Source organism: Cinclus cinclus, chromosome 11 (assembly GCF_963662255.1).
Source record: "Cinclus cinclus chromosome 11, bCinCin1.1, whole genome shotgun sequence".
Classification (NCBI taxonomy): Eukaryota; Metazoa; Chordata; class Aves; order Passeriformes; family Cinclidae; genus Cinclus; species Cinclus cinclus.
Window position 1 is genome coordinate 23,065,171 of NC_085056.1, and position 20,645 is coordinate 23,085,815.

Genomic DNA, 20,645 nt, shown 5'->3' on the forward strand with positions numbered 1-20,645 from the left:
CCTGCCCGGCTGGGACTGGAACTACACCACAGGGAAAGTGCCTGCAGCCGAGAGAAGGTTGTGGTTGGGTATCTGGTTCTGTTTGTTGTTGCTGCCAGTGCTGCTGCTTGTTTGTCTGGTTAGACATCCTAGAAAAGAATTGTTACTCCTTTTCCCGTATCTTTGAAACTAAGGGACTTTCCAGCAAAGTTAGAATAATTTGGAGGGAAGGGGGTCACATTCTCCATTCCAGGGAGGTCCTGCAGACACCTGTCTTTCCAACCAAGACAAGCTGACAATTAACAATTTATTGCCTATTGTTTAATTAACAATTAATATACAATTAGTTAATTAACTTAGGTAATTGAAGATAGGATAAAGGTGTTCACTGGAGCGTGCAAGGGTAGCTGCAGAGGTCTCTGGTGAAGGGTGGAAGAAGCCAGCAGAAGACACGATGTTGCTGGCTCCTGCTGGATGCTGCAGCTAACACAAACGCTGTCACTCAGGTGTTAGTTTCCAGTGCACCTGCTTCTTGGGTCCTTGGCCTTTCTCTGTCTGCCAAAATGCAGAGCATTTTGGTTTATCAAGAATCTTCTGCTCCCGGGCTCTGCCTTTCACAATCACCCGCGCCTTCTTCTGAGTTGGCTTCAGGTTAGAAATCCTAGGAAGAAAGGGACTGGTATTAGCCAGATGAACATTTCCAGCCAGCCACTTTTCTGTCTCCTTGCACTGCACACAGTGTTGCATCCTCTGTCTGTGCAAGCAGTGAGCAGCAAATTAAACAACTGCACTCGCTGCATGGAGGCTGCAGAGGTGCAAGGGCAGCAACATGACCAGCTAAGTGCCTGGGGACCAGCCACAGCACATGGGGTTCCATGTGGAGAAGCAGGCCTTGCTTGTTCCAAAAGGAAGCAGAGCTAGGGACTGGCTGGTCCCCGTATCTCTCGTTACAGATTTTGCAACCCTCCAGGAGCTTAATGTTTCATAGAGTGTCTTTTTGCAGTGTCTCCCTAGCAAGGCCAGATGATGATCTTTCTGTGCTCCTCTGGGTGTTTTGCTGCCTCTCTGGGGCTGCCTGTCTCCAAGCCCACCTCCCCATCCCAGTCAGAGGGACTGAAGGGAGGGTCTTAAGGGATGAACCAGGCTGTGCTTGGTGATGGCCAGCAATAGGACAGGAGGCAATGGGCAGAATCTGAACAGGAAATTCCACCTGAACCTGATGAAGAACTTCTTCCCTGTGCAGGTGACAGGTTGCCCAGAGAGGGTATGGAGTATCTCTCACTGAAATTATACCAGAGCCCTCTGGACACAACCCCGTGCCATGTGGTCTGGGACAACCCTGCTTGAGCAAGGAACAGGGACCAGATGACCTACTATGGTCCCTTCCATCCCATGCCACCCTGTGACTCAGTGATACCCATCCGAAGTGGGAGTTCTGGGCAAGTGCGTAGACGTTTCCCACCTGCACAGCATGGTGGTCTCAAACTTCCCCATGCACTTCGGGGAGAACAGCACGTGAAAGATCTGCTTTTGGTCAGGAGGGATGATGCCATGGTAGGGGTTGATGGAGAACAGTGGCAAGTCATGGATGACATCTGGAAAGATTTCCAGAGAGGAACAGACACGCTGCAAAGAGAGGTGCTTCTGCTTCGAGCGGCGTAGCTTCTCTGCGTGGTCCTTCTGCTTGGGCTGCTGCTCCTCAGACTGCTCCTCCTGCTCCTTGGGCTGCTCCTGCGGCTCAGAGACATGTTGATCCTTGTAGTGGTGCTGCTTCTTGGAATGCTTCTTCTGCTTGGAATCCAGCTGCTCCTCTTCAGAAGACTGCTGCTGCTCAGAAGGCTGCAGTTGCTCAGAATCCTGCTGCTGCTCAGGAGGATGTATCTCAAAAGGATGCTCCTGCTGCCACCAGAAACAAGGCAGCAGCTTTTTGTGATGCCTTAGAGTAGCAGAGGACAGGAACTGACCTGCAGAGAGGAAGATGACACCTTTCAAAGACAAAATCCTATGTTCCCAGCAATTCTGCCTCCTGCTGCAGGTAGGTGGAAGAGAGCTGGGATGCACTTGGAGCATCTCTAGCTGAGTATTTTCAGCAGGAAATAGAGCATCTGGGAGCAGGGTCTCTGCCTGCAGCACACATTCCTGTGCCGAAGGAGAAGAGTTGGATTTAGACACTGACTTTACATTTGCCCTGGAGTGGGGAACTGCACACAGACAGTGGCTGCAGGGCAGCTCACTCATTACACCGTTGTTTTTCCTGGTCTCAAGACTTCTCAAAGAGATGACCTGATGTCCACCTTCCCAGTCCTGACCCAGTGTGTGGCTCTCCCCAGAGACTGGCTCAGCTCCTTTACAGAGCAGAAGTGGCAGAGTAAGAACAGAAGAGGCTGAAAGGCAGAGGGGGGCAAGGACAAAACTCTCCAACTGCACTTGGGAAGATGCTGATGAAAGTGAACGTGCGGACAAGGATGCAAAAGCAATTCATGTTTTGTGGCCAAGTGGCAGGGTCTTCTCCCCAGGCCCTCAGCCACCAAGTGAAATGCCCTTACGTGTCAGAGTGGTTGAGTATGGCTTCTTCACTGCTTTACTATCTGCAGCTTCCATCCAGGTGTATTCCAGGGCTACTTTCCCTGTGTTGCGCATCCTGAAACTGAAAAGCAAGAAAGAGGAATTTTAAAAAAAAAGTCCAAGAAATATAAAGCATATAGTACAGTAACATTGTCTGATTGACTCCTGGTATCACTTTCTCCTCAGGAACATCTTCGTCCCCAGGCAACCCTGCCATGTTCAGACTGCTCTCCTGGGTGGCCCAAAAAGTATTTCCAAGTCTGGAAGTTTAAGATGAAAGGGCTAACATGGTGCCCAGGACGTTGAAGTTAAAGAACCCTACTCTGGACTTTAGGTCTTGGCTTGACTGCAAACTTATTCTTGAGCAGATGAGGACAAGTGACATGCAGTAAAAACAAACCCATGGCTGGTCTCAGCAGAAAGATATGGCAGCACTGAACCTCTGCTGACCACCGTCTCCTGCTTGGCTTTGTGTGCACATAAATGGGCCTGTGCTGGTTTTGTCTGGGGTAGAGTTCTGGGAAGCGGGCACTGGCTCAGCCCTGGCAAAGGCAGCTCCTGCTCACAGGGCCCTGCTGGCCTCCAGCACTCACGTGGCTGTCCTTGTCTGGTTGGGCAAGGTGTCCTTGAACTGAACCAACCCTGTGTTCAGTTTGAACTTGGTGTAGGCAACAAAGGCACTGAGGTACACCTCGGCCTCCTGGATGCTCTCATCCACAGTGTAAGCTGGTGCCGGTTCTGGTTCTGGGGCTGTCTGGACCATCTGTAAACAGAGGAGGGAAGAATCACTGAGCAGAGGCCACAAAGTCAGGCTGACAAGGGAATCTCTTGGCCTCCAAGATCAGCCTCACAGAAGGACTAGGAAGGACCATTCACTTTTACTTCCCTGGAAAGATGATAAAACTGGGACTGATCTGCTATAGTAGTTGTTTCTATCTGCTGATCAAAGCAGTCACTACCACAGCTGTTAATATATCCATGGAGACTATAGCTGCATTCCAGTCCCTGTACTTCAACCTTGTAGAGGGACTGCCTTTTTTCCTGGTCTCCTATAAATCAAGCAGGTCTCAAAATTTGGGCTAAGTTCCCCTGCTGCAGCTCTATGGATGGAGAACCCCAAGACTGAAGAGTTCTAGAAAGAGCCTTTTTCTTCTTGTCTTAGGAGCAAGTGCTCTCCAGATGTCATGTGTGGAGCAACAGCCACACTGCTGGGAGCTGGGAGTGGGCACTTTGGGAAGTGAAAGATCTCAGTAGCAAAGTCTCCAACTGCAGATATTCTGTTAGAAAAGAGGATGGTTTAGAGGCCTTAAAATGGTCCAGAAACTCAGAAAGAACCTTCACCCAAGATGAGTATATTTGGCAATAATGACAATAATAGCAGGAGTCTCTGGAGATGATCCTTCTCCAGACTCCTCCATTCTGTCATACAGTGCCTGGGCTACTCCATGATAAGATACCCCACACAATACAGAGACCACAACCAAAATCTCTGGTATCCAGGCAGGTAAAACTTGGGAGTTTACCAGCTTATGCAGTAGAAGTGTATTTCTCTCCACTTCAAAAGAAGAGACAGAGTGCAGCAACAGACTTAACTCCTTGTTGGTGAAAAGGCACCTAATGAGATGAAGAGATTTCTAACACCTTAAAATGGGATAAAGTCATAAAGCCTTGTCTTCCATTCAACATGGGCTGCAACGCTTGTGCTTGTGGCACAGACTGATAGTTTGTGTGTGGCTAAAGGTCTCTTGTCAAAAGGCTCTTGTGTGATTGTATGTGGTCACTGTGCATCTCCCCTAGAATGCACTGCTGCTGAACCCCACGGCTGCCCAATGTCCAGAGGAAGCAGGAGCTGCTCAGCCAGCAGTGATGGTGTTATGGTGGTTCTTTTTGTAAAAGCTGGGTTGGCTATTTTGCCGTTTTGCTCCGTACCTTCTCTTTCTCAGGCCAGCTGGCGTCTGGGTCTTTCCTGGTGGTATCCTTCCATGTGACAATGGACATTCGGTCGTCCCAGTCCTGACCCTTCCTTCGTGGCAGCTCAAAGTTGATACTGGTCACCTTACATTTCACAAGGTGCCTCCTGAAGGTGGCTGGCACATCTGATTTCAAGGTGACTGTGATGTCCTTGGCACAGCCAGGATGGAGGTGTCCCATCTAGGGAGAATCAGGGAGTCAAGACCAAACTGGAAGCACTGCCAAAGGCAGGACTGACAGCAAAAGGGACTGATGTGGTGAGGAGCTGTGCCAGGAATCTGCACCTCAGTGTGGATTTATGTGAACGCTGATAGACAAAAGTGTGAACAGAAGGTGCCACCTCCCATAACGTGAAGCCTTTTCTGCAAGGCTGGCAGCCTCGGCCCAGCCAAGCCAGGGACTGCATCTCCTACATGGATGGCACTGGAATTGGTTATCACTGCTATGTCAGGACTCCCTGCCAGCGCCCAGGAACAGCAGGGCAGGGCTTGAGCAATGGGGAAAGGGAGAGCAGTCCACGCTCACCTTGGGGGAGAACTGGAATGCGGCGTCTGCCTCCCACTCAAAGCGCATGACCTTCATACTGGTATGGTTGGTGATGGTGAAGGTCCTGCGGTAGGGCCTCCCGACAGGACAGTCCCCAAACTGGATGTGATTCAATCTGACAGCTGTTAAGGAGGAGAACAAGAGATCTCAGTATGCAGGGAGCTCCACCCGCCCCTTTCACGTGCACAGACAGCTGTATGTTCAATGCTTCCTTGCTCCAAGCCTTCCTCCCCGTGGGAGGGAGTTCCCCAGGCCTCTCCCCATCCCACCACTTTCAGAGAAACACTCTGACACATCCCTAAGCCAGCGACATGCAGCACGGCACACGCTGCTCTGCATGCATGGCTACCACAGCCACAGGCCACCAAGTCCCGTGGCTGACAGCCCAGGCCTGGCTAGAGAAAGGACACACTTGATCAGATATTTTCTTCTTCCTTGCTCCACCTTGGCAGCCTCTCCTCTCTTACCATCAATGATGTCTTTCTTCAGACTGCGCTTAGCTCTCCTCTCATCTGTGTCTTCCTCTAGTCCATCAAGGGTGAATTCATCCTTGTGGCCTTCACCCACCAGCTCTATTAGGGTCTTCTTAGAGTAGATGGCCTCCACTAACAGATGAATATTCCCTTCCAGACGTTGAGTCAGGGTGGGTTTGAAAATGACATCAAACTCTGTTGATTGCCGACAATGCAGAAGGAAGAAAGGCTTCTCTGGGGGCTTGCTCTCTGCACAGCAATGGAAATCAGAGTTAAGTGATACAGCTCTACAGAGGAAATACTTCCATAGGATATATGAGGAAGAAGAGGTTGAAACCAGCTGCCCTCTAAGCACAGGTTCTACCCCCAGTGGTTCCAGACCCTCTTCTTATGTTCACGAGACTGCCACCTCCAGACACATCAGCACTTAGAGCAGCTGAACCTCACGTTGATGCCCAGCTGTCATTCCATCTGCTTCCAGCCAGTTCCAGCCATATGGAAAGCTGAGCCAGAGAGTGCTTTTGGCTTCTGCTGGCTGTTTGTGTGCTCAGGGGCTGCATCTGTTCCAGCTGGTACCTTCCCAATGCAGCAAATACCTCAGAGGGTCCACTGAGGTAGTGACAGTCCCCCACAGCTCAACCCACCGTGTCTAGAAGAACTGAACAACTTCTCACAACTTTCTAGGAGGAAACCCTGCAAAAGGTCCCCAAGAAAAGCTGGGGGGACAGAGAGCCCAAGGAAAGAAACTGTGTCTAACTTCTGGCTGCTGCTCAGAGAAGCCAAGAGCAGGGCACATGTTTTCCCTTTGTGCATGATCACGCTTCATGGTTAATAAATTTACCATTTCCAACGCAGTCCTCTTCCACATCTTCAGTGTAGAATCTCTCAAGTGTGGAGCCCCTGCCTTTCAAGAAGAACGCTCCGTGCTCATCCTCCAGGTGTAACATAAACTGAGAAAAGGGAACAGAGAGCACAGTGATACTGGTGTGAGTACAGGATGGCACAGGGACTGACACCGCAGTGCTGCTGGTCCCGCAGGGGAACCCAGCACCTCTCCCACTACAAACAGCCCTTAGCACAATAGGTTAAGTCAAACCAGCCAGGAAAAAAAGGGTCTTCAGAGACATCTGGATACCACTAACACAGAACCAAACGGGACAGAAAGTAATGAGCAGATTGTATTTAAACCACAACTAAGTTTGCTTGAAATGTAGTAAACTGGGATCAAATGCAATCTAATGGAACTGGGAAATCACACATCACTGTGAGAACAAAAGGTGACGAGAGACAGGGGGGAAAATACTCCATCACCACTCCACCTGTGTTTAACTTAAAGAAGAAAGACTGGATGGAAAATTCCCAAGAACTCCCTTCTTGGATGTCAGTCACTTGCTTAAAATTAATTTCTCACACCTCTTCTTAGGTGTGCCATGTTTTCTGGGACCCTTCCCCTGTGCCACAGGCATTTGTTCCCAAATCAGACCATTCCTTGAGCAGGTTCTCACCTTGACAGGTACGATGCCATTGTTACGGATGACCAGGGGGAGCATCTCTGAATCCCCCACCCGGAGTCTCTTGAAGCGCAGCACAGCATTTCCCCTCTTGCTGCGAGCACTTGGGCACACGACTGTCACCTGTGGCTCATGCCCCTTCCCACTGATGGTGAAGGTCAGGGTTTGGGGCTTAATTTGCACAGAGCTGCAGGAGAGGCACAGAAACAATTTCAGCTGGCACTAACCCATTTCTCTCTGGGCAAGTGAAGCAGCAAGCGCCACCCACAATGTTTTCCCTGCCTGGTGCCCCTGTACCCCACAACACAGCCCCCCACCAGCCTCTTCCCAATCCACGCAGGGCCATTCACAAGAGGAATCTGCTCCAAAGAACCAGAGCCTTCCACAATAACAGTTAATAATTTCACTTAATTGAATCATGCAGTACAGCAGGTAAATAATGAGGCACTAGATGAGATATGGCAAATCCCCTGGCTGCAGGGAGATGAGACATCTGCAACAAGCAAAAGCACAGCAGAAAAGCAGTACAAAAACAAGAAGGCAAAAGCAAATCATTGTCACCATGAATACAGATCGTTTCCAAGAACAGTATAAAAGCAATTACTTATTAACAATTAAGACTTCTCTTGTTCCAATTCAGCCACTAAAGGGCTGAGGAAGGACAGGTCAAAGCCCCACTGCAGAGGTCCCAGGGCAGAGGAACTGGGCTCCTCTTTCATACCAGCTCCAATCACTCACATAAAACAGCTTAATGAATGTCAGGGAATTACAGAGGGTCACTTAATTTTACAGGAACTAAGAGGAAATTGTGACTGATGACTTGCTGGCATCAAAAGTGCTTCATCTAAGCCTTTGTCCTTGGAAACCCGCAGCTCAGCTGCAGCACATCTCAGTAACTTCCAGTTGGCTACCTAATATTTCTGTGTCTTCATAGTTCCTCCTCCAGGCTAAACCATCAGCCTCATTTTTCTGCTCTTTCTAACAGCTACTGCCTCCCAGATCAACTCATGCCAAGTACTCTGCCTAAGGCTACTGAAAGCATTAGAGCTAACAAGAGATCTGTGCCTTCCCAGTGGAGAGGCAGTTATCTGGTGAGTGGTGAGGTCTCCCCCAGTATTTTGCAGGGTCATTTACCTTTTTGGGATGACAAGGGAAGCCTTGAAAGTACAGCTGTAGTTCTGCTTATCCGGTGGGGTGAAGGTCACTGTAGCAACGGCCTTGGATGAGCCGGGAACAGACATCTTGTCTGGACACAATTTGAAAATGTTGTTGATAGGGGTTTTTTCCTTGGGAGAACACAGAGAGGAATGTTAGGAGAAAGCACCTTTCAACATGACACAGTTTTATTCATAAATGCATTACTGAGAACAGCCCCAGACAGTGTGTCATCCTTCCTGCTTCCCGAGGCAGGCTCCCTCTCTCCCAGGGAATGCTGACCTTGTGCTAAAGCATTGTGTGTTTTGAGTGCTGGCAGCTGCCCCAGCATATACGGAAGGTGGGCGCTGCATGGAAAAACCCTGCAAATAACCTAGAACTGGCCTTCAAATAGAAGGAAAGCCAGGGAAGTCCTCCGCTTTGAGGGCTGGCGTGTCAGCTTGTAACAGCCCCTCTCTGAGTGTGCTTCCAAGAGAGGTTCAAGAGGATTCATTTCTCCCACTGAAGACCCAGCGGTGTGAACCAAAACCTTGCCCAAGACACACAAACTTCAAACAACTGTTCCCTGGCTCTGCTGCTCTCCCCTGCAGTTTAACCTGCACTAAGCTAGACTAGTCTGGGCCACAGGAAGCAATCCGTCTGGAGAACAAAACAAACTCTCACAAGGCCTTTAGAGGGCAGCCATCACCTTGGCCTCTTGATCTTACCTTTCCAGGCAGGGGTTTGATGGAGAGGACCACATCACATGGCAGACCACTTGCATTGTAGATATTGAAATTAGCTTCAGCCTCTTGCTCAACCAGAACCTTGGTGAAGACAAATTTGTTCTCTTCTCTGACAAACAGACCCGTGCCTTTCACTGACCGCAGCTTGTGGCTGAGGTTGGTGCTGCTGCAGATCGGGTACTCCTCAAAGGTTAACATGACATCCTCAACAAATCCTGTGGATAGACCAGAGGAATGAGCATTGAGAGGCCCCCCTGATGAATTTATCTGCACCCTGCTGGCCTCTCAGAAGGCTTGGTGAGCCCTTTCTGCCGACGTGACTGCTAAACCCAGGCTTGGAGGGGGGAGCTGGCTGTGAGGATGGAGCTCAGTCATCCTCAGAAAGCATTGCTTTCCTTTTATCTTTCCATGCATCCCTCTCAACCTGGGAGGGATGAGTCCACTGGTGGACCTGCAGAGGGCTGGAACATCTGAGGAGTTTAAGGTGGGACACCAGGGCAAGTGTGCCTCTCTATCCTAGCAGCAAGTTGAGGTGCTGATCAGCAGCAGGTGTGACCAAGGGAACCTGTGCACAGGACGTACCTGGAAGGCAGGATTCGGCAATCAGAGTAAAGGGAATGCCCACGGGATTGTCCTTGGGGTTTCTGCCCGTGATGTCAATGTAGAGCTGCTCCTCATATGTCCCCTCCTGCCCTGCGAGGCATTCCACTGTGATCTTCTGCTGGCCCCATGGAGCAACAGAGCCAGAGCAGGGGGACACCCTGAACATGCCAAGACTGAGGTAACCCTGCAGAAAAAGTTCCAAGAGAGGCTGATGGCTAATAGCTGTGCCCTGAGCACCCCAGCAAAGAGTATGTCCTGCCTTGGCCTCCAGCTGGGGCCAAGTACCCAGTCCCAGGGCAGGGAAGGATGAATCCATGGCCCAAAGGCAGCTCCAGGCTGAGACCAACCAGCCAAGAGGAGCTGCAAGCCTGTCACAAGTGACAGAGAGAAAGGAGTTTGTGTGTAAAGAATGAAGGTGGTAGCTGTGATCCTTCAACCTCCAGAGGTAACACAGGACAGTAGAAATGGCTGTGAGAAATGATGGGAGAGAGCTAAGGAACTGGGAAGAAGAAAAAGCAATGTGTTCTGAGCTCTGTGGACTGGGAGTTTAGTGGGGGATGTTTTTGCTTCTGTGGTGTTCACACACCTATGCTGGCTAGCAGCTGTCAAACACAGGACCTGCTCCCCTCTGTTGACCCCACAGCTCCAGGTCTGAGCCAGAGTACAGGACTGTCAGTGGGACTGAGCACATCCTGGACTCCATCCTGCAGACTACATCCCACCCTGTGGTGATCAGCCCCCAGCCTGGGCACAGCAGCATGTTCTCACATCCCCTGCAGCAGCACTGCTGGGGAGCAGGAGTCACCCACCTGTGAGGAGCTTGATTTCAGCTTTGTAGCCAATACAGCAGATTCCCCTTGGTTTGAACTGTGGAGAAAGCAGAGGTGTCTGTCATGCTGAGCTCCCCTGCCTTTCTCTGAGGTCAAAGCTGGCTTTCCTCCCCACAGAGGAAAGCCTTCCTGCTGCTGATGGCTCCCAGAGAGCAGCCTGCAGCATCCAGTGCTGGACAGAGCAGGTCTATCACCAGCTTCATAGTACACATGGGGACACCAAGGTGATGTTTTGCTCCCTCTCCCCAAGCCAGGGATGCAGATGGATGATAGCCCAGGTCTCCTGGCTGCCTGCCACATACCAGCCATGGGGTGGTGCCTCCTCAGACAGGAAGGGTGGTGCAGGGCTTCTCATACCTTTTGCTTTCCAATACAGATGCATCCTCAGGTGCTTGTAGGATGTGGAATTTGAAGTTGAGCATGCCTCTGTTCTCCAGCATGACAGTCTGGGTCTTCTTGGCGCCCTTGAGCATGGCCCCAAAGTTGATGGGTGAGGCAGGCTCAATACTGTACTTGCTGTACACAGCTTTCGCTGTCACCCTCACTGGGATGGTGGCAACAGTCTGGCTTCCTTCCCCTGAGCTGGCATCTGTCACCTGTGTGCACAGGAAGGGGTGGTAAACAAAGCCAAGAGGCCAGCTTGCTCTACCCCAGTCGCCAGCCTCCACCCCAGGCCTCCATCAGTTTACCACTCCCTGTTTAAGCATCTCCTCCAGAGTCAGATTCTCAGCTCCACTTAGGAAGCCTCCCAATGGTTTTGAAAGACTTTGTGTATGTAGGAGAGAGGATTCTCCAGTTAAAGCCTTCCTTCCTTTAGATACCTATCCTGTTGATGCTCCCAAAACACCGTGTGATAACAGAGCCTGGCCCAGGGGGCTCACCTGGCAGTACAGGATGGGTTTGTTCTTGAGGAGCATTTCCCTTGTGGGGTGGAAGAGCATCTCAACATTCACACCAGGCTGGGAGGCAATCAGCATGCCCGACTGAGGCTCAATAGTGAAGTGGGATGCCAAATCTTGCATCCTGGGACCTATACCCTTCAGCACGAAACTGAAGGGGAGAAAGGGAAGGAATGGAGATCTCTGCAGTTAAAGTATATTTGCCACCAGCACAGCCAGGAATTCGCATAGGACCAGAAAACAAAAAGGAGAGTCCAACACTGCTCAGGGACTTCTGGATCTTGACAGAGACTGCAGATAATCACAAGGTTACTGCAAGAAACCCTGAGACTGAAATTTTTCATTCACTCCTTTACAGAGTCTCAGAAAGAGAAAGGAAGTGACCATCAGAGAAAGGCAATGAATCTCAGCATTTCAGTGGCTGAAATTTCTAGGGCTCTCCTCTGGATTCCTGCTGAGTTGTGAAGAACTGCTGGTTTGTGGCTGGATTCTCTGGGAAAATAGCTGAGTTTAGAGAGCCCAGGTTTTGTATTTATCAAGAGGTAGCAAGCATGGAAGCACGTTCTAGCCATTGACAGAGGCAGAAGGCAGGCCTGGCAACCCCTGGAAATGTTCACTACCAGGCAGCTGGACTCACCAGTACTCAATGTTGTACATCCCTTTGTTCTTTAGAGTCAGGACTTTCTTCACATTATCCAGGACATGAATGGTTCCAAATTCCAAGCTTCCATCTGGACCTGCAGAAAACCCGCAGAACAAGGTCAAACACGGTATTTGTGAGCTGCTGCAGAATACACCAGGTCACAAGCTACATGGAGGTCTTGACACAAAACACTTTTCAGCAAGCATCTGAAAGTGTTGAAAGTGTTTTCTCGAAAGTGTTTTCCAGCTACTTGTCTGCTTTCTCACTCAAAATATCTGCATGTTTAGTACCTAAGGAGCTCAGCTTCCATTTCCTCACTTCCAAGCACAAATCCTATTACTTTGTATGCTGTGCTGAGCCTGTGGAAATTGCCAATTACCTGTTCACATCACTGTTGTTTCAAAGCCTCTAAATCCAATTAAGCTGCACACTTCGAAGTCCAGAGGGGAGAGACTTAAAGCTGTCAGTGCCCTGACAATGCTTTATTCCATGCAGCTTGCAGGGTATGTGCTTTATGTATCCATCCCATCCCATCCCATCCCATCCCATCCCATCCCATCCCATCCCATCCCATCCCATCCCATCCCATCCCATCCCATCCCATCCCAGTGCTTTGGCTGCCCACCTCCCAAGTTAATGAAGTGCATCTGGACTGATTTGTTTGGGAGGCATCCACTGACCTTCAGGCATGTCAAGACTCAGAGAAATGTCGTAGACCTCTGCAGAGATTTCAATGTTTTCAGCCTGAACAATCCCCAGGATGTTTTCTGTATCGGAAACCTGAGACAGCAAGAAACAAACATTGTTCAGATGATTCTTTTGGTAGACAGCCTGTAAGTCCTTGTCTCTGCTGGCTGCTTCCTCTGTGGTCTCCCTGGCTTCACAAGTGTTGCTGGACTCACAAACTTTGTTAACCTGTTTATCTCATGGGTTGCCACAGTGGGGATTCTGCTGCAGTAAAAAGCCCTATCAGCCCAATTCTTTATTCCTGAAGCAGGGAATGCTGCTGCCAAAGCATCCTTGAGAGGCACAGGGATGTAAGAACAACCACAAGAACTGTGAGGTGTCTCAGAGCAGATGGCATTGACATGCCTCTCCAATCACCTAGCACCCTCTCTGAAACGCAGCCCCTAAACCACGGGGAACAAAATCCCAGCGGGAGAGTTTGTTGCAGTATGCAAGAGGTTCAGACAAAGTCCAAGAGGAATGTAGAGATAACACTGCAGTCTGTACAACCAAACAACAGCCTTCAACCACTCACAGGGACAAAGTGGTTGTGGTACAGGCTCAGGATGCAGTGTCTGGTTATCTGGGGGGATGTGGATGCACTGCACGTCCTGGCAAACGCTGTGTAGAGGCAGAGGTTGGGGTCACAGCACCCTTGAATCTGTCAGGTGCAGCTCTTCCTGAGTCCATCCCTAAGAGCACACAGCTGCAGGGCAGGGCCCAGTCCCTCTCACCTCTAGTCGCAGGGTCTTCTTAATGCTGCCAATCTGCTCGGCCTTGAAATTCAGGGTCACTTCAAACTCTGAGTGGGGATCAATGATGCCGTTATCTTGTGACAAGGAGAAGGCCTCAACAAGGTCATCCAGCCCAGTGAGCTGCCAGGCCATGGGCAGTAGGGTGTTGTTTTTCAGGACCAAGGTCCTGCTGTCAGTCCTGCAGAGACAGGAAGGCACTTGGCATCAGCTGCTGGACGGTCACACCAGCCTCACCACTGAATGCAACTTGCAGCAGCTCCATCCATGCCCTGGAAACCAGGTCAAACATTTTCTCTTTGTCACAAGTCTTGGAGTGTTTGTGGGATGACTGACCTGTGCAGAAGCAGCTTGTCAAAAGACAGCTCCAGGGGGCTGACCTCCAGCATCACGTGCACCCCATGGCAGCACAGGCTGAAAACCACTGGGTCTGGGTTCTTCTCAATGCAGCAGATGAGTTTGTCTTCCAGGAAGCCAGGGGAAGTGGGGTATGCCCAAATGGTCAGCTCCTAGACCCGGCCCCACAGAAAGAAATAGAAAGAGCACTGTGTGTGAGCAGGAGGAGCAGCTCCTGGGCACTTGTACAGTGCCAGCTCTACCTGCCCTCCTCCTACCTGCTTCTCCTTTGGTTTTAGTGTCATGCTGGGAGGGTCCAAAAGGAATGTCTCTGCTTTCCCATCATTCTCAAAGGAGAACTGGATCTCTACATCCATGGGGGAGTTGTTGAGGATGGTTAAATTCTCCAAGTTGCTGGAACAGTTCTGGGCCTTGTACCTGTCCACAAAAGGGGAAAAGTCTGCAGAGGAGACTGTTGCCTTTGCCACATGTCAGGAGAGCACCATGTGCACCTGAAGAAGAGGTGCTGGAAGACCCAGTTCTAACAAACAAGTGAGGGAAATGGATCCCAGTCAGAGGTGTAGCTGTGTGCTCATCTTTGCTTTGCCTTGATGCCTTCCCCTGGTCTTGGTGCCTCCACCCCAGAAGCCTGATGATGCTCAGGCCACTTCAAGAGTTTTTGATATAAGGGAAATTCAAAGGTGCCTGGAAAAACAACAGTACACCAGGCACATGGGTTCTTTCCCCTTCTTGGGGTGCCTTCCCTGCAGGGTATAAAGAAAGGCTTTTGGATAAAGAGTTTAGCTAATCTCTTTCATAAATTCATGAAACTGCTTTGGATTTCATGGGTTAGCTCAAAGTCTGAGAAAAAATATAAAGCATCACTTCCCAAGAGGAATGCAAAAGGATAACAAACGACCCTTCTCTCAGGTGTGGAAATTACTTTGGAGTGAAAGGGTTAAAGAAGCAAACAGAAATCCCAGAACATCGATCAACCTGGCTAAAGATTATCTGTTTCTTTAAACTATTTCAGTTTCATTTTCTTGGGTTGCCAAAATAGACCTAGCCCTCCAGAGCTCTCGTGGAGAGAAGAACTAAATATTAAATATTATTAAAAAAACAAGTGACGGTAAAAGTAGAAATACACAACAGCTTCAGTGACAGCGTGTTTAGGCAGACTTTACCTAGCAGTGAGGATGCAATGTCGTCACAGGAAAATGTAATTCCTGCTGTACATTCCCCCTGACACCCATTGGCAGGTCAACCATAAAATCTTATTTAATAGTTACAGATTAAATGAAAGGTTTAAAGAACCATCTACAGAGTAATTGCTCGGTCAGGCTACCTGCAGAGCTCAAAGCACCTCTAAAACCACCATACAGTTCATTCCCTACAGGGTGAGTCTGAGATGTGCAGGGGTACAGAAGTTGCCCCCCAAGTCTCCTTTGGTCTGGAAGCAGCATGCGGCTCTGGCCACCAAGGCGGCCACCAAGACACCCACCGGGTAGGCAGAGCAGCTCCTCCAAGGCCCATTTGCCTCTTATCTGCTCAAGTTCATACATCTGTGGTCCTTCAAACCCATGTGTCTCCCAGGACTCTGCTGGGGACTGCCCTGGATTGTGCCAGCAGGACAGCATGTCTCTCCAAGCATGTCCAGGAAAGAACAAGGCCCAGCAGGGAGCACATACCACTCTCTTGATTTCCCACACAGCAGAGGTCCAAAGTGGAATTGCTTTGTGCTCTCAACATATTCCTTGAAGATGATTTCATCTGCCTCCATGGTCTCCCTCCACTGTGGAAACACCAGCCTGGGCAGAGAAAGTGGGGAAGAAGGAATTACGAGATGCTCTAAATAGGAAATGTAGTCAGAAAGCCATAACCCTTCCTGGTGGCTGAGGCACCATCTGCCTTCCCAGCTCCCAGCACAGGAAGAGATGCTGGGTGACCTCAAGCAGCACCACCTGCCCAGGCCAGAAGCACCAAGGGGCAGCCCTGGCTGTGAGTTCAGGGGGCAGCAGTGTGGGAGGCTGCCAAGGGCCAGCCTTACCGCGGGTTCTGGCTGATGCTGGGGTACACGCCCGTGCCACTGCAGGGCAGCTCGTACTGGCGCTTTGTCTCCACGAGCTCAAACCTCAGCGTGTGCTCAAACTTCCCTGGCCTTTTGGTGGAGAAGTGGACCTTCAGTTCCACCTCACCGTGGTCAGGCACTATCCATCGGTACCGTTTCAGCCTGGCAATTAAAGAGGAGGCTTCAGACATTGCTAAGGAGCAAATGAAACAAGGAGGGTGCACTGGCCATCCCGTGGAGGCACTGGCACAGGGTCACTGTGGAGCTGGGGATGACGGACCTTGTTTGGCAAGAGGACCAAGAAGCAGAGGCATCACCTCTTCCCATGTGGCTCACCTGTGGAATTCTGTGGGGGTTGAGGCTCTTTTCAGCACACTTTTGGATCTTGTTGCAGAGGAATCCTGGGGACTTTCTGCTCTGTGTGTGGACACCTGGTTCTCCTTTGGAGAGTTGTCTCTGCTGGCTGCTTTATGTGACTTCGGTTGGCCCTCGGCAGAACTGCCCCTGGCATCTGGGGCCTTGGCCTAAGGGGAGAGAGAAAAGGGAGGAAGAAGTGAGCCCTAAGACATCCCCATCCTGGAAAGCAAAGCAGGAGTTTGTCAGCCAATGGAAGGGAGAATAAATAAATAAGTCCACCTGCCCATGGACCTGTCTTCCTTATTGGTGTTTGTTTTGCTTGGGACACCCCTTCTCACTCAGGACCCTCTCCTCAAAGAAGTTGATGGTTTTAAGTGATTTTTTTTCCCCTTGTGTTACAGAACTGCTCTGTCTCCTGCAGAGCTCTCTCTTCTGTCCTATCCCTGACAGAAAGGAGACCTGCAGACATGGAGCCCCATCACATCTTCACTACCTCTCCACAGTGATCCTTCTCCATCCAACCTGTCCCCCATGCCCCCATCTAGCCTGGTCCCTGCCCTGGCACCTTCAGTGCCAGCACCACTGGAGCACCCACCCGATTGTCTTCCATAGCAGCACCTTCTGGTGCAACAATGGTGAAGGGCTTCACACACTCTGCAGAACCCAACCGCTCCTCTGGGTAGTTGACTACGGAGAAGACAGCAGCAGGGGGCAGGGGAGGCCCTTCGGGATGCAGTCCCAGATGTCTCAGCATCTAAAACAGAAAGTCCTGTTTATACTTCTCTTACCTTCATCCTCTTTAAAGGCACTGATCTTTTAGCAATGGGGTTTTTCATTTATATGAAGTGCAAGTGCTTTGCTTTGTTATGCCCAGTGGGGTGAGCAGGCTCCAGAGCAGAGGCAAGAGCTACAAGCAGGACTGGGACAGAAACCTCTCCCAAGTGACTCAGCTGAAGAAAACAATGACCATGAGCTGCCCTGTTCTGGGACCATTTCTAATGATTTCCAGGCTGGGAAACTCTGAACAGATGGGATACTTGTGCACAGAGCACTCCCACTTTCTGCCCACTGAGGGATGGATGGTGATAACCTCCCCATCCACACAGATGCTACGGAGTCGTTGTGGAACATCATCAGGGGCCTGGACAAGGCTCTGTGCCATTGTCACCTGGGGGGACACAATACTCCAGGACCCAAGACCACAGCATGCTCAAAATCTGAGCCTTGCAAGGTTTTACCTCATCTTTTGTTGGCAGCCTCCCATCCCTCAGGATCTCCCTAATCATGGCCTTCGGATTTGTGACCTGGATGTCCAAGCACCGCACCCTGACATGCTCATCTCTGACTGCCCCTTCTGCAACCTCGCTTTGTGTCTCCAGCTGAGATGACTGAAGACTTCTTTGGCCTCCACCTTTTTGTTCAGGATTCTTCTCCACCTTCTCCTGAGACTTATAGGTCTTCTGACCTTTGTTTTCAGCTGAAGGCAGGGACGTATTTCTGTTTTGGATCACGGGTAACTGCACAGAACCCTGAACCTTGTCACCGTAGGAGAAAAGCTGTGTGAGGTCCTGCTGCGATGACTCATAGATTTGAAACCTCTGGATCAAGTTCTTATCCATCTCAGCTGGGTACTCTGGGATTTCGGCTTCCCCCTTGTCAGGGGCTTTGGTTTCCCCTATCCTAGGGGCTTTGATATCCTGCTTGTCAGGGGCTTTGGGCTGCCCCTTCTCTACGTCCTTGAGTTCCCCCTTCTCTGGGGATTTGGGTTCTTCCTTCTCTTGGGCTTTGGGTTCACCCTTCTCAGGGGCTTTGGGTTCACCCTTCTCAGGGGCTTTGGGTTCTTTGGGTTCCTCCTTCTCTGGGGCTTTGGGTTCATCCTTCTCAGGGGTTTTGGGTTCATCCTTCTCTGAGGCTTTGGGTTCGCCCTTCTCTAAGGATTTGGTATCCCTCTTCTCTGGGGCTTTGGGTTCACCCTTCTCAGGGGATTTGGGTTCTCCCTTCTCTGGGGCTTTGGGTTCATCCTTCTTTGGGTCTTTGGTATCCCCCTTCTTTGGGGATTTGGATTCCCACTTCTTTGGGGGTTTGGGTTTCCCCTTCTTTGGGGCTTTGGGTTCACCCTTCCCAGGGGCTTTGGTATCCCCCTTCTTTGGGGATTTGGGTTCCCCCTTCTTTGGGGCTTTGGGTTCACCCTTCTCAGGGGCTTTGGTATCCCCCTTCTTTGGGGATTTGGGTTCCCCCTTCTTTGGGGCTTTGGGTTCACCCTTCCCAGGGGCTTTGGTATCCCACTTCTTTGGGGCTCTGGGTTCCCCCTTTGGGGCTTTGGGTTCCCCCTTCTCTGGGGCTTTGGGTTCCTCCTTTTCTGTGGATTCTGTTTCCTCCTTTTCTGTGGATTCCGTTTCCTCCTTTTCTGGGGATTCGGTTTCCTCCTTTTCTGTGATTTCCCATATCTTTTGGCCTTTGTATATACGCTCCTCTAGGATTTCAGTTTCCTCCTCTAGGATTTTGGTTATCATATCCTCTAGGATTTTGGTTATCTTTTCCTCTAGGTTTTTGGTCTCCTTCTTCTCTGGGGCTTTGGGTTCCCCCTTCTCTGGGCTTTTGGTCTCCTTCCTCCCTGGAGATTTGATTTCCTTCTTCTCTGGGATTTTGGTTTCCTTCTTCTCCAGGGCTTTGGTTTCCTTCTTCTCTGGTTTCGCAGACTGCTTCCCCAAGGAGACACCCTTCTTTTCCTTCTTCTGCTTCTCTTCCTCCTTCTGCCTCTCTTCCTCCTTCCACTTCTCTTCTTCCTCTAAGGCTTTTGCCTCCTCCTCAAGCTTTTGAGCCAGCTGCTTCATCTCCCTTCAGCAAACAAAATAGAAAACATCTCTGAGAGTCACCACCACAAGCCTGGGCTCACTAGTCCTGGCTGGCCCTGCAGTTTATTCCTTGACCCTGAGGCCAGGCATAACCATGAGACCATTTCCCTGAATTTTCCTCAACCCACAGAGGTTGGGAACACCCCAAGTGAACTGTGGAAGGGGACCTCCAGGACCAGCCAAACCTAAGCATTGCCATTGTAAGGTCTCGACTGTGCAACCTCCCTCTTAAGGCACACCCAGACACCTCCAGCCCACTGCCAAAGGCTGATCCACCAGCTCTCTGCACTGATGACTGAAAACGCCCTTCGTCTCTTGATTTCCCAGTTTAAACCACTTCACAAATTGCTAACATCTGCTTGTCCCTCCCTACAATTCTTACTCGATTCATGCAGCCCCCTTCTCCCTGGACATAGCCTGCTCCTTAATGAGAATAATCCTATCAGTCAGAAAGCAAAGGCTGCAGGAACTCTTCTCCTGCAAGACAGGCTCTTGTCAGCCAGATTTCCTGCTGGAACCCAGCTGTAACCAAGGCAAACTTGTGCTATCTGCCATGGAAACAATTTGAAGCAGCCTCGTCTGTCTCCTCCCCATGAAACCAACTTCAGCCTGAGCTGAAAGAAGTCCTGATACACAGGCTTGCTTTAAGCAGCCTCACCTCCCAGCTCCACACTTTTCCTGTTTGTCCTGAGCTGGGCTGCCTTGCTGGAGCAGAGCTTGCCTACTTCTGCAGTTTCAGGGGAGCCTAAAGGACATGGGCTTTTATGGGTGGTGTCCCACCATAAGGAGAACCTTGGCAGGTCAGCATTGCAAGGATTTCATCTGTAGCAGGACCAGGACCCAAACCAAGGGTTTGTCTGTGCCCCACACCTGCCCATACCACAATCCCACTGTTTTGGTGAAGAAGGGAGATGATGAATAAAGTGCAAATCAACACCATAGACTTAAATACACTTCTACAGGCAAGCCCTGAGCCCAGCTCCCTGCAGGCAGCATCTAAACTGGGAGAGCTCACCACTAAAATAGAGAAGATATTCTATCTCAGTAGAAGAAGGTCTTTCCTCTCTTGGGAGCCAGGGAGCTAAGAGTGGCCATCCCTGTGCTGCTTCTTGCCTTTGCTATCAAACTGAGCTCAGAGGCCTTGGAGCAGGGAAACCTTCCAGGGACACTACTCTAAGCAGTAACCCATGGAGGGCTTACTCACCTCTCCCTCCGTAGATGCTTTCTTCCCTGTATTATTTTATCCACTAGAACTTGCTTCTCCTCAGGGAGGGCATAATACTCATCCTCATCCATTTTCAAGATACGTTGCATGTTCCTCTGAAAAGCTTTTGTCCGCTGCAATTCTTTAGCACAAACCAGAGGAGAAACCATGAGTGACCAGAAGCAGAGCTGGGTGCTCTGGGTCAGCCGCAAGGATTCACAGCTTTTCCCAACCCAACCTATCATACCAGGAGATGTTGGGGAGCTCATAACCCTGCTCCAAAATTCAAACAATCACCCAAACTATGGCCGGGCAGTGAGTTCCTGTGCTTTGCCTGGCTTAAGCGCACCAAGGCTGAGGACAGTCATTTGTCACTGAGCTACAGCAGTTTGCACTTGTGCCCAAACTTTAATGTTAGAGATTAGGGTGAGTCGTAAAACCTCAGAT

The 20,645-nt window shown here is 50.3% G+C and overlaps 1 protein-coding gene across 1 annotated transcript in view; it reads right to left on the reverse strand.

The window, feature by feature from the left end:
• Positions 1–330: 330 nt before the first annotated feature.
• Positions 331–20,645, reverse strand: part of LOC134048169 (hydrocephalus-inducing protein homolog) — a 74,809-nt gene continuing 54,494 nt past the window's right edge. Inside the window, exons 47-72 of the mRNA XM_062499769.1 lie at positions 17,378–18,243; positions 17,244–17,307; positions 16,735–16,826; positions 16,119–16,306; positions 15,762–15,944; positions 15,403–15,522; positions 13,993–14,152; positions 13,715–13,887; positions 13,361–13,559; positions 12,581–12,680; positions 11,895–11,994; positions 11,240–11,408; positions 10,716–10,954; positions 10,338–10,395; positions 9,508–9,712; positions 8,908–9,140; positions 8,180–8,331; positions 7,040–7,232; positions 6,376–6,484; positions 5,529–5,783; positions 5,041–5,183; positions 4,474–4,695; positions 3,138–3,307; positions 2,526–2,626; positions 1,726–1,943; positions 331–456 (exon numbers count right to left, since the gene is read on the reverse strand). Coding sequence (XP_062355753.1) covers positions 331–456; positions 1,726–1,943; positions 2,526–2,626; positions 3,138–3,307; positions 4,474–4,695; positions 5,041–5,183; positions 5,529–5,783; positions 6,376–6,484; positions 7,040–7,232; positions 8,180–8,331; positions 8,908–9,140; positions 9,508–9,712; positions 10,338–10,395; positions 10,716–10,954; positions 11,240–11,408; positions 11,895–11,994; positions 12,581–12,680; positions 13,361–13,559; positions 13,715–13,887; positions 13,993–14,152; positions 15,403–15,522; positions 15,762–15,944; positions 16,119–16,306; positions 16,735–16,826; positions 17,244–17,307; positions 17,378–18,243 — 4,838 coding nt within the window. The remainder of the gene's footprint in view (positions 457–1,725; positions 1,944–2,525; positions 2,627–3,137; positions 3,308–4,473; positions 4,696–5,040; positions 5,184–5,528; positions 5,784–6,375; positions 6,485–7,039; positions 7,233–8,179; positions 8,332–8,907; positions 9,141–9,507; positions 9,713–10,337; positions 10,396–10,715; positions 10,955–11,239; positions 11,409–11,894; positions 11,995–12,580; positions 12,681–13,360; positions 13,560–13,714; positions 13,888–13,992; positions 14,153–15,402; positions 15,523–15,761; positions 15,945–16,118; positions 16,307–16,734; positions 16,827–17,243; positions 17,308–17,377; positions 18,244–20,645) is intronic.